Source organism: Xyrauchen texanus, chromosome 47 (assembly GCF_025860055.1).
Source record: "Xyrauchen texanus isolate HMW12.3.18 chromosome 47, RBS_HiC_50CHRs, whole genome shotgun sequence".
Classification (NCBI taxonomy): domain Eukaryota; kingdom Metazoa; phylum Chordata; class Actinopteri; order Cypriniformes; family Catostomidae; genus Xyrauchen; species Xyrauchen texanus.
This window is the reverse complement of record NC_068322.1, coordinates 22,065,617-22,084,320: the sequence shown is the minus strand read 5'-3', so window position 1 is coordinate 22,084,320 and position 18,704 is coordinate 22,065,617. Positions and strand designations below refer to the sequence as shown.

Sequence of the window (18,704 nt, the reverse complement as noted above, 5' to 3'; positions counted from 1 at the left end):
AAAATCTTGATTTGTGTTCTGCAGAAGAAAGAAAGTCTTCATTTGAAAAAAAGCTTTTTCATTTTTGGGTGTACTATCCCTTTAATTTAAAACATTTGGGCCTCAGTCTTGTGCAAAAGTTTGTTAAACCATTTAAAAATAAACGGTCCCAACTATTATTTGATTATCTATCCAATGTTCTGCTTGTGTTTCATAAATGAGGATTAATCAATGATGGCTGGCCCGGCCATAATTCCACCTCAGATAATGCTGTTGCTCAGTTCAGGCAAATTTGAAACATTTATTTTGGGCAGGAGTTTCCTATTTACAGTGTCACAGTAACAATCACTAAAAACAAAACTGAAAATATTTTTGGTTTTAAGTTTGCACAATGAGGAATCTTTCAGAACAATTTCAATCCATAATCAAAAGAAATAAGAAAACATATTTAGCATATCATCACCTTCCTAAAATAATGTCCTAAATCATTTTTTCAGAAAACACAAACAACTGAACCAAATATCCTATTTCAGGAAGGTGACGATATGGAAAATGAAGCTAATTATGGGGCGAATAAGAGTTTTCACATATATTATCATGACGCACATTTATCATTACTGCAATTCGGAAAAAAATATATTGAAATTTTAAAATGTTTATACATCATATTAGTGTTCCCTCAATACTGCCTTTCATTGTTGTTGATTTTAATATAAAAAAACACTTTTTTAATGTAATATGGTATAAATAAAAGGAAATAATTGTACAATGCAAAACAATCTTAATGGTCCTGAATGTTGGCTTCATTTTCTAAACGCAAAATATATATTACTTTTTTATATATATATATATATATATATTGATTTTGGTTCAATTTGACTAGGTCATTTTCTTGACAGGTTTTTGTGAGAATCCCCCAGCTAAACTAGCAAACTCAGGCCACAAATCACCAGTGTTGCATGTAATCTGATTACAAAGTAATTAGTTCCTGTAATCAAATCCCTTTTTTGACAAAGTTAGTGTAACGTATTACAATTTAAGTGATTGCAATCCGATAAGTTACTGTAAGTTTTCCATACATTACTCCGGTTACACATTTCTAAAATATTAACAACAAAATGCACACACATTTCAAACACAAATTATGTTCATATTTATACATCTGTTTATTTCTGTGACAGCAAGAATGAAAGAGGAAATACAGTATAGACCTTGTTTTGAATTTGAGCAGAAAAACAAACTTGAATGCAACATTTATTTTAGAAAGTAACTTAAAATTAGTTTTAAGGGGGGTTGGTAGGAATTTATAATAATTTAAATATCTGGTATTCTATACCTGTTCCATGGCATAAAAATATATACACAAAATCTGCATTTATTCATCTATAATAAAAATGTAATTTTAGAATAATTTCAAATATATATATTTCTTAAAGGAATATCCCATGTACAATACAAGTTAAGTTTAATCGAGAGCATTTGTGGCATAATGTTGATTATCACAAAACATAATTTTGACTTCTCGCTTGTTTACTTGAATAGAAAAGCAAAAATCGTGGTTGCAATAATGCACTTACTATGGAAGTAAATGGGGCTAGTTCATAAACGTTAAAATAAACACCGTTTCAAAAGTATAGTCACAAGACATTAACAATATATTTGATTACACTTAATTTTAACTATTATTTTTCTTCTTTTTTCAAATTTTTGATGAGGGGGAGAGTAAAATGTTTTTTTGAGGTAATAAATCTTATGCCACAAACGAGTTCAGTTCCAAAGTTTGCGCAAGCAGTTAAACTAACAACCTCAAGCCACAAACCACTAGTTAAAACTGCAATGCATCAGCTCTCAGAGATAATGCAAAGTTTTGTACTGTAAAACTGCAATGATGACAGAATTAACCTGTGAGGAATTACGAACAAACAAAAAAAAAAAGCCATTTAAAATATTTTAGAATTTATTTTATTATTTTTATAAAAAAAAAAAAAACAGGGAGTTCAAAATGTAATACAGTTGCTAAATGAAACAGCCATTTTGATATTTTACAATCATCAAAAAGATCTGTAAAAGCTGTGCGCATTATCGATTACTTCCTGATGAAATGAGATTTTTGTAAAGCCAAGCAGCCGTACTCTTTACATGTTCTCATTCACTACACAGAGTACAAATGAGTAAAAAGTCTTTATCTCGCTTGCTTTGAAATCAGACGATTAATTGGGGCACTGGCTCATACCCGTGCATAGTAGTTTCATGCCTTTTCAACTTTATGCCGAAATTATACTGCACGGTCGCAGCAGAATTTCCCTAACAGCAGTTCAGTAAACACCAACTGCTTTTAAACTAGTTTATACTTGTAAGAATGCCTTTATGTTTGTGTATGTGTTTGCGTGAGTGCCGAGTGTGTGTACGCATCTGCACGTCTCAGTAGTCATCTCCGCGGCTCACGACCTCCTTGCACGTAGGTCTGAGCAGGATGGTGTGTTCATACTGCGCTGTGTACGAGCCCTTAGCGTCACACAGAGGGGGGTAGGGGTCGATGATGCCCAGGTCACACAGGTTTTTCAGAGCCATCAGGTACTTGCTCTCACCCAAACGGTCGAGCCAGCGGCGACAGAACGCAAGCGTCCCGAAGTTCTCGTTCACTGTGTTGAGCAGATGTTTTGCCCTGGGCAGCCTGGAGTACATTAATAAAGGTTACAAAGAGTTGTCTTTCATTTAGAAATCCTTTTTTTTTTTTATTGGTGGGGGGGAATAAATAGTTAACCCAAAAATGAAAACTGTCATAATTTACTCCAAATTTGTCATTCCAAACCTTTGACTTTATTTTTTATTCTTTAAAACACAAAGGGAGAAATGTATTAGAATGTTCATGCTGTTCTATTCCATACAGTGAAAGTGGATGGTGACTGAGGCTGTCATGGTAAAAAAAAATCTAAAAAAATGACCAGAAATGTTGCTTACGACTTGTGTGTGATATACCAAATCTGCTAAAGCCATCCGATAGCTTTGTTGAAGGAAAACTTCAAAAGTTGTAATTTACGGAAACTCCTGCCTTTTGTCGATGCTCTCAAATCTCATTCACGTATGTGTTCAAATCAAACATGGCACATCAATGGTGACCGGTGACCGGTGACCAAACTACTGCCATTTGAAATCACTGGCATCTTGACACGCCATATCTGAATTTAAGTCAACGTCGATGAGATTTTAAAGCTATAATGGAGAGGAATATTTTAAGCAAATAACGACTACATTTTTTCATTCTTCTCCTCACACAAAAGTATCGTATAGCTTTGAAAAACTTGGAATATTGAACACAAGTTGTTCGGACTGATTTATTGTTTATGGTGCTTTTTTATGATTTTAAAGCTTGAAAGCCCCAGTCCCTATTCACTGTAATTTCATGGAAAAGAGCATCTTGGACATTCTGTTAAGCATTTCATTTTGTGTGATTGAGACACATTTAGGGTGATTAAATGATTACAGAATTTTCATTTTTAGGTGAACTATCCCATTAAAAGTGATGAGGATCTTCAGCAGAGAGCTAAACAGATCAATGCACTGGTTTAAGTTTGTGAATGGTGTCTGTACGACTCCATTGGCTTAGTGACATGCTCTCTCACCTGATTGGCACGTGCCCAACGTCAAAGTTCTTCATGTAATGCGAGCAGTCCATGTCATCGTGCACCACACCCTTACCAGTGCTACCAAAAGTCTCAATGGCGTATACTTCTCCCTCCTGAACAAGAAGGACAGTCAAAGACATTTGCTCCATAAGACGTACAGTATGTTGCTCCTGTCAATGACCATTTGAGGGCATTTATAGCATTATTCTAAAGGGGTCACACAGACGACATGATGCATTCTAAAATTAGAAACAACAGTTTTAATTGCAGGCACACACACTCCCGCGCCACTCTGCGTCTATCGGCGGCGCCCAGCTACAACTCTGGAGGCGGCTCAAATTTCTTCATTCTTGAACAAGGGAAAAACTTTGCTAACTTTTGTGTGTACTGTCTGCAACCTGAATCGCACTGAAGTGCGACACTGGGTTTGATTCCTGTCCCGTGTCCTCGCCAAGACGTGGCACTTCTCGTCCAGTGTGTGACCACCTTAAGGTAACATCCGATTATACTTAGGATGCAGATATTTTGAAGTTGCTCTTTAGGTTCAATTATGAGAAATGTAACTATGCTATTTAATGCTGTAGTTACAAAATGTTTGTATGCTGCAGTAACTGACATTTTCTTTCTTTCTTTCTTTCTTACATCCATCCATCCATCCCCATCTTATATCCATCCACCCATTTTTCTTTCTTTCTTTCTTCTATCCATCCATTTATTTTTCATCCAGCCATCCATTATCTTGCTTTTGTTATATACAGTGGGTACGGAAAGTATTCAGACCCCCTTAAATTTTTCACTCTTTGTTATATTGCAGCCATTTGCTAAAATCATTTAAGTTCATTTTTTTCCTCATTATTGTACACACAGCACCCCATATTGACAGAAAAACACAGAATTGTTGACATTTTTGCACATTTATTAAAAAAGAAAAACTGAAATATCACATGGTCCTAAGTATTCAGACCCTTTGTTCAGTATTTAGTAGAAGCACCCTTTTGATGTAATACAGCCATGAGTCTTTTTGGGAAAGATGCAACAAGTTTTTCACATCTGGATTTGGGTATCCTCTGCCATTCCTCCTTGCAGATCCTCTCCAGATCTGTCAGGTTGGATGGTAAACGTTGGTGGACAGCCATTTTCAGGTCTCTCCAGAGATGCTCAATTGGGTTTAAGTCAGGGCTCTGGCTGGGCCATTCAAGAACAGTCACGGAGTTGTTGTGAAGCCAATCCTTCGTTATTTTAGCAGTGTGCTTAGGGTCATTGTCTTGTTGGAAGGTGAACCTTCGGCCCAGTCTGAGGTCCAGAGCACTCTGGAGAAGGTTTTCGTCCAGGATATCCCTGTACTTGGCCGCATTCATCTTTCCCTCGATTGCAACCAGTCAACCTGTCCCTGCAGCTGAAAAACACCCCCACAGCATGATGCTGCCACCACCATGCTTCACTGTTGAGACTGTATTGGACAGGTGATGAGCAGTGCCTGGTTTTCTCCACACATACCGCTTAGAATTAAGGCCAAAAAGTTCTATCTTGGTCTCATCAGACCAGAGAATCTTATTTATCACCATCTTGGAGTCCTTCAGGTGTTTTTTTAGCAAACTCCATGCGGGCTTTCATGTGTCTTGTACTGAGGAGAGGCTTCCGTCGGGCCACTCTGCCATAAAGCCCCGACTGGTGGATGGCTGCAGTGATGGTTGACTTACTACAACTTTCTCCCATCTCCCGACTGCATCTCTGGAGCTCAGCCACAGTGATCTTTGGGTTCTACTTTACCTCTCTCACCAAGGCTCTTCTCCCCCGATAGCTCAGTTTGGCCGGACGGCCAGCTCTAGGAAGGGTTCTGGTCGTCCCAAACGTCTTCCATTTAAGGATTATGGAGGCCACTGTGCTCTTATGAACATTAAGGGCAGCAGAAATTTTTTTGTAACCTTGGCCAGATCTGTGCCTTGCCACAATTCTGTCTCTGAGCTCTTCAAGCAGTTTCTTTGACCTCATGATTCTCATTTGCTCTGACATGCACTGTGAGCTGTAAGGTCTTATATAGGCAGGTGTGTGGCTTTCCTAATCAAGTCCAATCAGTATAATCAAACACAGCTGGACTCAATTGAAGGTGTAGAACCATCTCAAGGATGATCAGAAGAAATGGACAGCACCTGAGTTAAATATATGAGTGTCACAGCAAAGGGTCTGAATATTTAGGACCATGTGATATTTCAGTTTTTCTTTTTTAATAAATGTGCAAAAATGTCAACAATTCTGTGTTTTTCTGTCAATATGGGGTGCTGTGTGTACAATAATGAGGAAAATAATGAACTTAAATGATTTTAGCAAATGGCTGCAATATAACAAAGAGTGAAAAATTTAAGGGGTTCTGAATACTTTCTGTACCCACTGTATATCTATCCCTTTCTTTTTCTTTCATCATACTATCCATCCATCCATCACTTTCTTTGTCATCAATCTTTCTCTTTTTCTTCTATAATTTTATCCATCCATCAATCCATCCATTTCTTTCTTTCATCTATCTATCCATCCATCCATTTCTTTCTTTTATTTATCCCTCCATTCCTTTCTTTCATCTATTCATTTATTTGTCTTTCTTTCATATATCCATCAATTTCTTTTTCTTTCTTATATCCATCCATCATCCCTTTCTTTCTCTTTTTTCTTTCATCATTCTATCTATCATCCCTTTCTTTCTCTTTTCATTCTATCCATCTTTCTTTCTTTCATATATCCATCCATTCATTTCTTTCTTCTATCATCCATCCCTTTCTTTCTGTCTTTCTCCTTTTTTCTATCCATCATCCCTTTTTCTTTCATCATTCTATCATCCATCTTTATCTTTCTTTCTTATATCCATCCATCCATTTCTCTCTTTCTTTCTTATATCTATCCATCCGTTTCTTTCTTTCATCCATCCATCATCCCTTTTGTTCTCTTTCATTCATCCATCCATCCCATTTTTCTTTCACAAATACATACACAAGCTCCATTGTCTGTTGTAGTCTTGCTCTTGTAAATGGCAATGAGATGACAATAACAAATACAAACACCTCCATCCTAGTGGCTTCTCCTCCCTTCACAATGGGCACCGTTTTCCCAGCATGTATCCGATACTGACCGATAGAGTGTCCATTTAGATTGCGAATAGGTTTGACTACGAGGAAGACACAACAGGAAATAACAAAGTGAGCCAAGCGCTCGCATCTGCGTACTTGTATAAAGTATGTTTCTGGCCTGTAACATTAGGTTAATACCTTGGTATGTTTTTCCATCTATTTCAACCTCGTACGACTCCATCACTTCCTGTATCGATTCTCCAACATCACAAAGACGTACATCTATACCAGCACACTGTTGAGAGAGAACATTTTACATAAGCATATGCACATAACACTGTCTGTTGCCACTTTGACATGTGAATCAGTAGCTCACCTTGATGCCTGTGTTGGTGGCATCTCTTACAGCTTCAAGCAAGCCATCATACTTTGGATTGAAGGTGACAGTGAAGGCACAGTCTATTATCCTGCCTAAATACACACACACACACAGTGCATATTGTAAACGCTGGTCAGTTTATGTGGCCGAACAGCTTGCGTATGGCTTTTGTGTCGTACCGTTGATGTGTGTGCCGAAATCGATCTTGCACACATCGTCATATTGAAGGACAGTGGGGTCTCCGGCGTTTGGTGTGTAGTGAGCAGCACAGTTATTCAGCGAGCAGCCGGTAGGGAACGCCAGCCCTGTGTTCAAACCGTTCTCTTTGACTAACTTCCTACTGCAGTCCTCCAAACGCTCACTGACAAAGAGGGAAAAAAGGCATTAAATTCAGTCTAATGAATGTTCATTTTCTTTTTTGTGCTATATATGTATAATCTGTCCAGCTGAGGCTTCTGTACTCTTGAATAAAGACACTGATGTAATTATAGACTCACCAGATGTCAATCATGGTCATGCCAGGTTTGATCCAGTTCTGCACATATTTGCGCACCTGCCGATGAGCTTCGGCCGCCTGCCGGAAATCATTCCACATCTCCTCATTAGCTTTATCCAGCACGCGCTTCTCCTCCCTGGTCGTTCTCCATGCAGCGCTACGCCTAAGATGCACACACAAACTCAGGAGTGAATATAGATTTATGCAGTAAGAGCATTTATTTACCAGAGCAGTACAGTTAGGTTATAGTCAGACCACTCAAAACATTTCATCACACAACTTTAGGTTTTTAAATAAAACAACATATAAAAATGTAATATGTAATAAATAAATAGAATAAAAAATAAATAAACAAGACAAAATAGTTGTTGTTGTTGCTTCCTGTATTTTACTTTTAAAAACATTGCTAATAGAATTTCCTTAACATAAAAATAAAATATATTCATAAAACTTTGAACTAAAAAAAAAAAAACCTGTAATGATACATGTTAGTTAAAAAACATGTGTTGCTTCCTGTACAGAAATAGTTGTACAAACAATGCTAATAGCATTTCCATTATTATTATTATATATATATATATATATACACACACACACACACACACACACACACACACACACACACACACACACACACACACACACACGAGTAAAAAATAAATAGAAAAAAAAACAGATAAAAATTTGTTGTTTTGCAAACTGTAATGATACATGTTAGTTTAGAAATATTGCAACAGCATTTACTTTATAAAAATGTAAAATATATTAATAAGAATTAAAAATAAATAAACAAAACACATGTGTTGCTTCCTGCAGAGCAGGGGTGGGGAACCTTTTTCCTATTGAGGGCCATTCAGATTTGTACAAACATTTCACGGGCCATAACATTTCGTGCAATATTGGATTGTGGGTTGAAGTTAACATACACATTCTGTTACGTGCTTGCGCACCAAGAAAAATAAAGATTAAAAGGTCTTTCGATTATACAATATTTTGCTTAAATAATTTTGAATTATTAATACAAATATTTTGTATACATTTTTATTTTTTGACAGTTAATAGAATCAAGGCTATTTTGATTCCAGCCAGGGTAAAATTGTTTCTGGGTAAAGAGGCCTGACGTTCCCCACCCCTCTTGTACAGACATGTTGGTTTTACAAACATTTCAAATAGTATTTACTTTATAAAAAATGTAATCTATATATAAATAATAAGAATTATAAATACATTTAAAAATAAATAAAAATGTGCTGCTCCCAGTAACGAGATGGCACCCTTAAACATTTTAAGAATAGCATTTCCTTTATTTAAATAGTTTTTTTTATTATTATTGAATTGAATAAATAAAAAAAAATAAAAACATTTTTAAATTCAAATGTTTGGGATTGGGACGTTAGTTGTACAAACATTTAATATTAAAGATAATGACAAAATGAAAAGAAAACAAATGAAAAAGGTTTGTGTTGCTCCCCGTCACTAGACATATTAATTTGACAAACACTGCTAAAAGCATTTCTTTAATAAAACTAAACAAGAATAAAAAAAAATGTAAATACATTTTGAGACATTTTAGTTTGTAAAAACATTGGTTATCGCAAAATAATTGTAAATATTTGTGTTGCTCCCTGTAAGATGACATGTTTTTTTATGAATTTGCTTTGCATTAAAAAAAAAGTACATTAATATGAACATTTTAAATAAATAAAAAAAATGATGAAATATTTGTTTTGCTCCCTGTAGGCAAGACATGTTTGCTTAAACAATGCTAATAGTATTTCCTTAAAGCTGCAGTGTGTAATTTCTTCTCCACTAGTGGCACCAAACGGTATTGCAATCTGTTTGTTGAGTGGCCTGACACAGCAACATTGGCTCAACAAATGGCATGAGTTTAGGGTGGGACTACCTGCGTTTACCGAACAACAGAAGACAGGGGTGAGTTTTTGTAATTTACTGTGGTGCTACTAGTGGTGCAGAAATTACTTTTCTTTCCAAACAGCACAGATACATCTCTGAGATATCGTTTAAGATTGCCATAAAACTCTACAAAGACTGTCTCAGAAACACACTAATAAAAATGTTCTACGTTTATGAGCCGGACTCGCATACGCCGTGTTCAGCACTATTTCTGGAGTGAGTACTTTAGGTCCAAGGGAACATGACTGACCTCTATGTCAGTAGTCTCAGAGATATAATATTACACACAGCACAGTGTAATACGAGGTACAGCGGCCTAAAGAAAGTACAAGGTGACCTGAGGGAGTTAAACAGAGCATTCACATTGAGAAGGGATGAAGCGGACTTACCCATCCTGTGATAGGGGGTACTCACACTCCTGGCCCACAGGAAACACACCGTTAGGGTACAGATCACAGATGGGCAAGGAGGGCGGGTCAGTCTGAGTTTTGGCTAGAGGAGAGAAGGTAAGATATAAGAATGCGAGGATAAGATCTAAGGATCGTTCACCCAAAAATGCATAAAACGTATTAAGCAAGGTTTGAGCTACTTGACATTAAATGCTGTTGGTTGTAGCATGTCTATGAACTCAACAGTGAGCAAAGTTTGAATATACGAGAGTCGTTTTGGAGTTTTTACTGCATGATTGTGTAATATATTGAAAATATACATCATATTCAACATTATATTGTTGATTTTATAAAACTAAATCAATATTGTGAATATCGCAATGATTTTAACATGTTTTATTGCCCATTATATTTCCTAAAAACATCCCAGTTACCTACTTTCATGCCTAAAACTGTGTTTTAGTGAATCGGTGAATCAGTTCAAAACACTGATTCAGTGATTCATTAGCATCATCACTCAAAAACGTTCATTTACAATAATGGTTCTGGTTACACAATTTTAAGCCATTTCAAAGCAAATACATAAATATTGAGATATCAAATGTTGCAAAAAAAAAAAAAAATATTGAGGTATACCCATGATTGAGTGGACTAGTCCTTTAAGTTGGTAAAGAAGTATTTTAACAACACTATATTTTTATTTTATTAAATATAATGGTAAACGTTTGTGGGGAAAAAAGTAACTGATAACGTCATCTTTTATGTTTATGCCTTGAACGTTGTATGTTATGACTGATAAATATCTGCTAGATAATGAGAGCATACAGTGACACATTAAACCTGTTCAAAATCCTCCACTGAAATGTAGTCTGCACTGCAGGATTTTCCCAGAGGCACAGTGATCTGACATTACGCCAATGCGCTTCATTGGCAGCCAAACGTGCTTCCAGCCCTCATCGACACACGTGTATTTCACTGAAGCCAATCGTACCATGGGTCCTGTCCCATTAATCTGTGAGCCAAACGCACAAAGGTGCTGCACTGATGTGGTCCCGCTCTAACAGCTGATTGAATTCTACTCATTTCTCTTTAGTGGTCATTACCTAACATCTTGTCCAATCAGCAAAGAGCAAGGGCACTTTGGGATCCAATGAGGTCTTATGTGACATCTGGTTCCACACAGAACATAATGTATAAGGAAAAGAGAAAGCTAACGTACATCCTTTCTTCTTTTTGGCCTTCTTTTTCTTCTTTTTTCCAGAGGTGTTATCGCCTTCATCCCCGTCTGTGATGGGAACAGAGTCGACACAATAAGTTATTGGTCGGGAAAGTGACTGTAGCAGAGTATGGCTGTGTTGGGATAAGAGTGCAATAGTCAACCACTTTTTCAGCTGTTTTTGGTATTTTCCCCATACATTTTTTCATAGGGATTTCATTAAATCCACCATTAAAAGAGTTATAAGCCATGAACTAAACCAACCACCTCTGAGGTGAATCGCAACATTACAAACTTTAATTTGAAGTTAAAAAAAAAGTTGCTGCATAACTCTTTTGGTGCACTTTGTTGGCTGTGATTCTCCTATTGGTGAATTTCCCCCCTAAGGTTTATGGGTAGTGTAGTTCATAACCAGGAATTCTGCTATTTAACAATATAAAAAAAAATTGATTCAAAATAACATGGACTGATGACTTTAACAGAAGTATGTATCATCGATTATCAACCTCAGGGCTCACAGTAGATCGGTTTTTAAAGGTTTATACGTTAGCATTAATAATCACTTCCCCTATGGAAAAGTGTGAAGAAGAAGTAAAAACTAATTCCGGTTGATATTATTTCCCGTTCATTCGTCACACTAGAGAAATAGACGCATTGCAACAGAATGCTGCATGGTGTCTCAAGATGTGTTTTTAAAAGTTCTATATTTTTTAAGTCAACTTATACTTGTCACGGCATCAAACATTGAGACACAACGCAAGAGTCTAAAACATGGTTTGTTGTGGACGGCCCGCTTACCCCACCAAATGAGCAGTATTTTGAACATTGAATAATGCACATTTTGCCAAATGGGTGAATTACAAAGGTACTGAGCCCCTCTGAGAACTGGGCAGGAAATTATTTTCTGAAATAGTTAATACACTACACTTTAATCATATAGTAACCATGGCTTTATTTAAGTTTATTCAAGGTCAAACTATGGTATTTAAATTAAAACCATAGTAACCACAAAATTATGATTTTTATTACAATTGATTTCATTTTCCTGTGTTTTTACTATGGTTTCACTAAGAGTATCATGGTTAAAATATGGCTACGGTAGTAAAACCATGGTAACATTATAGTGAGGAACGCGAGGGAACGTAAACAATTTCAGAAAAAAATCCCGCCCTTTCCTCTAGAGGGCTCCTTAAAATACATGACAAGAACATGTTCAGTTTATATAAGGGTGTCCATATTCTGGTTTTCCAAAAAGAGGACACATTGTGGTGGGGTGGAATAATAGGGTTCAAAACAGTGTTACTGAATGCTAACTTTAATACAGTGAAAAATACACTCTATTTGCATAACATAAATATAAATGTCCAACAATCTTTTGAATGTCCATGTACTAAAATAAAATAGTTGATGCCATGAGTGGACATGGAAAATGAAGCAATGTGATAACAATTTTACCTGGTCGCAAAAAGTTGTCCGTTAATTTACCTGATGAACTTTCACCTTTTGCTGACCCTTTAAGCTTCGCAGACTTTATCAACAACTGACACATAAATGCCAGCTTTACATGTCATACAGTCTGCTTCCAACGGATCTCGACCTGAACGAAAGCATGGGATTTGTTTGTAAATTTGCACTTTCGTTTGGGTTTCGCGTGTTCACAGAGAGATTGCCAGGCAGGAATTTGGCAAATAGTTGCTGCAAGCCTCTTATAATTGACCAATTGTTGTGCGAGAAGGCGGGACTTACAAAGAGGGGTTAAAGCAATGCAAATATGCGCGCGCACACAATAAAGTATTAGACCAGATGCACATCATAATGCAACTAGGTCCGAAAAAGAGGACGTATGATGACCCTGTGTTTATATCAAGCCCCAAAATCATGAACTTATATTTTTACATCACGAATAATTTGAGGATTACGATTATTGTCTTAATCGTATTATAATCATATTTTCACCCCAAATTGACATTAGATTAATGTAAAGAAATCAAATTCTGCAATGCGAAAAGAAAACCAATGAAACATTATTTACATTTTAAAGTATTAATACATAATTGTAGCATTTGTTGTATTGCATTTATAATCTGCTTAGTTATATATATATATATATACTGTCAAGCTGTCAAGTAAGAAGTACAGACACATTAGAGTAATATTTTGCTTAATTTTATTCATGCCAAATATTATTTATTTTATTTATTTTTTCAGTGTGAAATGTGTCCTTTTCGAAAGATTCACCCAAATGTAAGGTCATCTGGATATTCTATGCATAAAGAACATTTGCATACTATGCACAGTTTACATACATACTACAGAAATAGCAAGTGTAGTACGGTAGTCAGCTATTCCGAACACAGCCTGTGTGAGTGAGACAACTGATTCATTCTGGGAAACATTGAGGTTAGTTAATTTATGTGCTAAATAAATGAGTACAGGAAGTGTAACATTGTGGAAGTGTGTGTTTAGAAGCAGAATACCTTCTTCACCATCGTCTTCTCTGTCCTTGTCCTCCAGGTTCTGCTGTTCTGTCGTTTTCCTCACTTCCACCTCTCCATCCTCCCCCTGCTCGACCTGTCCTACTGCAAAGTCACACACACAGGTGCAGCGGCCCATAAGCAAAGTGCTAAGTGTGCCAGATGCGTCACAAGCTGCAATCTTCATCAACACTGCGTATGTTTGTGAGCGGAAGTGAGTAACGGCTGTCAGTTTGGAAGCTGTCCACAACTGCATCTCCTATACTGGTCCATATGAAAGCAAACTTGGCACAGGACAAGCCACAGAAGCATCTGCATTATCATACAGTATAACATTGGTAGGACGACACATACGGTAAGATCTGATGCAAGTACTTGTAAGATATCATAAGACATGCAAGCATGCATAGCAGACTGCATCTAAAGTGTAGAATAACTTCACAAAATCAGTGTTTCTCAAAATTGTACTTGTTTACTTAGACACAACATTAAATTACATAACCAAACTTTTGCCAGCTGTCTGCAAACAAAGTTTTTATGGCCGTCTCTCAAAACGTAAGCTAGTGAGCCACCAACTTAGCATTTATGGGCATCAAAGTCTCAAATCCTAGCAAGCTGCCAACCGAGATGGCAATTTTGGGCATTTTAGTGTAAAAACTTACTAAACTGTCTACAGCATTGTATCCTGCTGGGAATATAATATAATATAATATAAAATAAATATAAATATATATATATATATATATATATATATATATAATTCAAACCAGCCTAATGTGGTTTGGTGATCTTAACTGGTTTGGCTTGTCTGTCAGCCTGACCAGTTTACAAGTACACCAGCTTGACCAGTGGAAACCATTTTGGGGGATAAGGTAGGAAACCACTTTAGGCTGGTTTAAGCTGTTCTTTTCCAACAGGGTAGTCTCAAACTGCCTACAGCATTTTGGGGAATCATAATCTCATAGTGAACTGCCTATCTACACATCATTTTCAGGCATTACAGGTGCATTTGTAATTATGCTGTCCAGGTAGGCAGCTCACAATGTTTTAAGACACAAATAAAAAATAAATAATGAATAAACAAAATATATATATATATATTAAAATAAAAATAATTAAAATTAGTTTTAAAATAAATTCATTTTAAAAAATTTTTAGTATAAATTGTAATAAATTATATAAACTATAAAAAATTAATATTAAATATATAATACATTTTAAAAAACAAATGATGAAAATGAATTAAAACATGAAAATGAATTATACAAATCAAAAAATTATAAATCTAAAAAATAAATAATATACATGGTACATACATATTACAATGAAAATGAAAAATAAAAAACAAATCAGAACCAGAATCATAATGAGCTTTATTGATACACATAATACAAATAAATATAAAATAAATAAAAAAATAAAAATAACAAATTATACAAATGAATTAAAAAATGAAAATAAAATAAATTCATAAAAATAAATGACAAATGATACAAATAAATATTAAATCTAAAAAAAAAATAAAAAAAATATACAAAATATAAAAGTAACATAAAATGATACAAATGAATAAAAAACGAATAATACATAAAATACATTAAAATAAAATAAAATTACAAATGATAAACATTAATTAAAACAGAAAATAAAAAGGAGTCTTTTCTTAAGGTTCTCAATACATTCAAGTACATTATAATGAAATCCCATAGATTGAAAAACTTTTTAGAGGACCACTAAAGAGATTCAGTGATGCTAGTCCTAAACACAGCAGCATGTAGGGCAGATCCTGCTGTCTTGAGTTCATAATCTGAGACTTTAAACAGTTCACAGCTGAGTATTTAAAGCAGCAGTGTAAGTTACAAAGGGGCCGCTGCACTCTCATTACAATATGACACTTACCGGTAACCGCTGACTTGCTTTTCTTCTTTTTCTTCTTCTTCTTCTTGGCGGGGTCCGTTTCTTCTCGTTCTGCAGCGTGCCCGTTCACGATCAGCGTGTCCATGCCCAACTGTACCGGCAGCTGCTCAGTGCCGTTCGCCTCCATGATTGCGGACACGAGTGGCGAGAGACCGATGCGTGTGTAGGACGAGCGGAGAAAAGCTGCCGAATCAGCTGAGTATGTGAAGAGCGTCATCAGCGGAATGCGAACTACTACGGCGAAGGCCCTGCTCATGAATATTAATAAGGTAATTCCACTGACGTCTTTTGTGAGCCTACCCAGATCGTTCATTTACGTAACTTAATTAATATGTATAAGCTACACCTCCACTGGCGCGTCTACATTTAGACAAATCACATCGGCATAATAGTGTTACGTCACTGACATAAATATTAATGAGCCAAGCCTTCGCCTTCATAGCGTTTGTAAATTCGGGAGCGGAATGTTGGTAAGCCATTCAATGAAAATGTGCGCAGAAAAAGTGCTAGTTTATTTAATTTATTCCACGTGGAATCCAACGCATTTATTATATATCCATATTCTAAAGTAGCTATATAGTGTACCTAAAACTCGTAAGTAATCGTATTGTACATTGACACAATTTCAATTTAGTAGTTATATATAATATGTGTTTACACTGAAGAAATACGCCTTTTGTAAATTGTCAACTTTATGCTAAGCTAAAATGCTATTTCTAGCCATTTTACATGCACATGTTACCAGACACAATCATATTATTATAAGTAAATTCACGTTGGATTATAATTTATTTTTATCTAGTAAGATTTTTGATATTAGGGCAAACATTTTATTCTTGATCATAATTTTGGTGTTTTTTTCCAGTAAAAATATGTAAAAATCCTTCAAATAAATAATTTTGATTGATCTTGTTTTAGAAACAACACTGTATAAGATATTTAGGTTTTTCAGAGAATGTATTTTTAACTGACAAGAGTTTTTATAGTCAAAACAAGTGAAACGATCTACCAGTGCTGAAGAAGTAATCCAAAGTATTTACAATACAGTATGTTACTGACCTTGAGTAATCTAATAAAATACGTTACAAATTACTTTTTACAGCATGTATTCTGTAATCTGTAGTGGGATACATTTCAAAGTAACCCTCCCAACCTTGTATACAGGTGAAACTCGAAAAATTTGAATATGGTGCAAAAGTTCATTAATTTCAGTAATTCAACTTAAAAGGTGAAACTAATATATTATATAGACTCATTACAAGCAAAGTAAGATATTTCAAGCCTTTATTTGATATAATTTTTATGATTATGGCTTACAGCTTATGAAAACCCCAAATTCAGAATCTCAGAAAATTAGAATATTACATGAAATCCATAAAAAAAAAAAAAAGGACTTTAAATACAGAAATGTCGGCCCTCTGAAAAGTATAATCATGCATATGTACTCAGTACTTGGTTTGGGCCCCTTTTGCATTAATTACTGCCTCAATGCGGCGTGGCATGGATGCTATCAGCCTGTGGCACTGCTGAGGTGTTATGGAAGACCAAGATGCTTCAATAGCGGCCTTCAGCTCTTCTGCATTGTTTGGTCTCATGTCTCTCATCTTTCTCTTAGCAATGCCCCATAGATTCTCTATGGGGTTCAGGTCAAGCGAGTTTGCTGGCCAATCAAGCACAGTAATACCATGGTCATTGAACCAGGTTTTGGTACTTTTGGCAGTGTGGGCAGGTGCCAAGTCCTGCTGAAAAATGAAGTCAGCATCTCCATAAAGCTTGTCTGCTGAAGGAAGCATGAAGTGCTCTAAAATGTCCCGGTAGACGGCTGCGTTGACTCTGGACTTAATAAAGCACAGTGGACCAACACCAGCCGATGACATGGCTCCCCAAACCAACACAGACTGTGGAAACTTCACACTGGACTTCAAGCATCTTGGATTGTGTGCCTCTCCATTCTTCCTCCAGACTCTGGGACCTTGGTTTCCAAATGAGATGCAAAATTTGCTCTCATCAGAAAAGAGGACTTTGGACCACTGAGCAACAGACCAGTTCTTTTTCTCTTTAGCCCAGGTAAGACGTTTGAGATTTGAAGCCCATGTCCAGGACCCGTCTGTGTGTGGTGGCTCTTGATGCAGTAACTCCAGCCTCAGTCCACTCCTTGTGAAGCTCCCCCACACATTTGAATGGCCTTTTCCTGACAATCCTCTCCAGGCTACGGTCATCCCTGCTACTTGTGCACCTTTTTCTTCCACACTTTTCCCTTCCACTTAACTTTCTATTAATGTGCTTTGATACAGCACTTTGAGAACATCCAACTTCTTTTGCAATTACCTTTTGAGGCTTTCCCTCCTTGTGGAGGGTGTCAATGATGGTTTTCTGCACAACTGTCAGGTCAGCAGTCTTCCCCATGATTGTGAATTCAACTGAACCAGACTGAGAGACCATTTAAAGGCTCAGGAACCCTTTGCAGGTGTTTAGCTGATTAGAGTGTGACACTTTGAGCCTACAATACTGAACCTTTTCACAATATTCTAATTTTCTGAGATTCTGAATTTGGGGTTTTCATAAGCTGTAAGCCATAATCATCAAAATTATATCAAATAAAGGCTTGAAATATCTTACTTTGCTTGTAATGAGTCTATATAATATATATATATATATATATATATATATATATATATATATCTTTATGTAATCTCAGACTGACACGATGTTCAGTGGGGGGTCAGTCTGGGATTACATATTAAATAGATAGAAGAACTGTAATATTGACAATATTCAGTGGGGGTCTCTGTGGGGTCATGACATCTGTTGCAGGGCTCCCTGTTCTTCTATTCTAATATTTCTATTTGCAAAAGTAATGTTTGAGAGTCTAACATTTATTTTTGCTATTGATACACTAAAGCTGAAGATATAAATAACCATCTTAAGACAAATGCTTTAGTGAAACATCTTATGCGCCTAAAACATTTGCACAGTACTGTATATATTTATACACTGATCAGCCCAAACATTAAAACCACCTGCCTAATATTGTGTAGGTCCCCCTTGTGCTGCCAAAACAGCACCAACTCACATCTCAGAATAATATTCTTCTCACCACAATTGTACAGAGCAGTTATCTGAGTTACTGTAGACTTTGTCCATTTGAACCAGTCTGGCCATTCTCTGTTGACCTCTCACATCAACAAGTCATTTCTGTCCAGAGAACTGCCGCTCAATGGAAGTTTTTTGTTTTTGGTACCATTAGGAGTAAAT

The 18,704-nt window shown here is 36.1% G+C and overlaps 1 protein-coding gene across 2 annotated transcripts; it reads right to left on the bottom strand.

The window, feature by feature from the left end:
* Positions 1-1,274: 1,274 nt before the first annotated feature.
* metap2a (methionyl aminopeptidase 2a) lies at positions 1,275-15,737 on the bottom strand. 2 transcript variants are annotated; one of them, XM_052120955.1, is made up of 11 exons: positions 15,432-15,733; positions 13,536-13,637; positions 11,062-11,127; positions 9,843-9,945; positions 7,541-7,702; positions 7,223-7,404; positions 7,041-7,135; positions 6,863-6,959; positions 6,659-6,762; positions 3,603-3,718; positions 1,275-2,653 (listed from the first exon to the last, which is right to left on the bottom strand). In XM_052120955.1, the coding sequence occupies exons 1-11, from the start codon at positions 15,703-15,705 to the stop codon at positions 2,401-2,403; spliced, it is 1,554 nt and encodes a 517-aa protein (XP_051976915.1). In that variant the 5' UTR covers positions 15,706-15,733; the 3' UTR covers positions 1,275-2,400. The 2 variants fall into 2 exon arrangements, with proteins under 2 accessions (XP_051976915.1, XP_051976916.1); XM_052120956.1 differs by having other exon boundaries at positions 2,506-2,653; positions 6,588-6,762; positions 15,432-15,737.
* Positions 15,738-18,704: the final 2,967 nt, after the last annotated feature.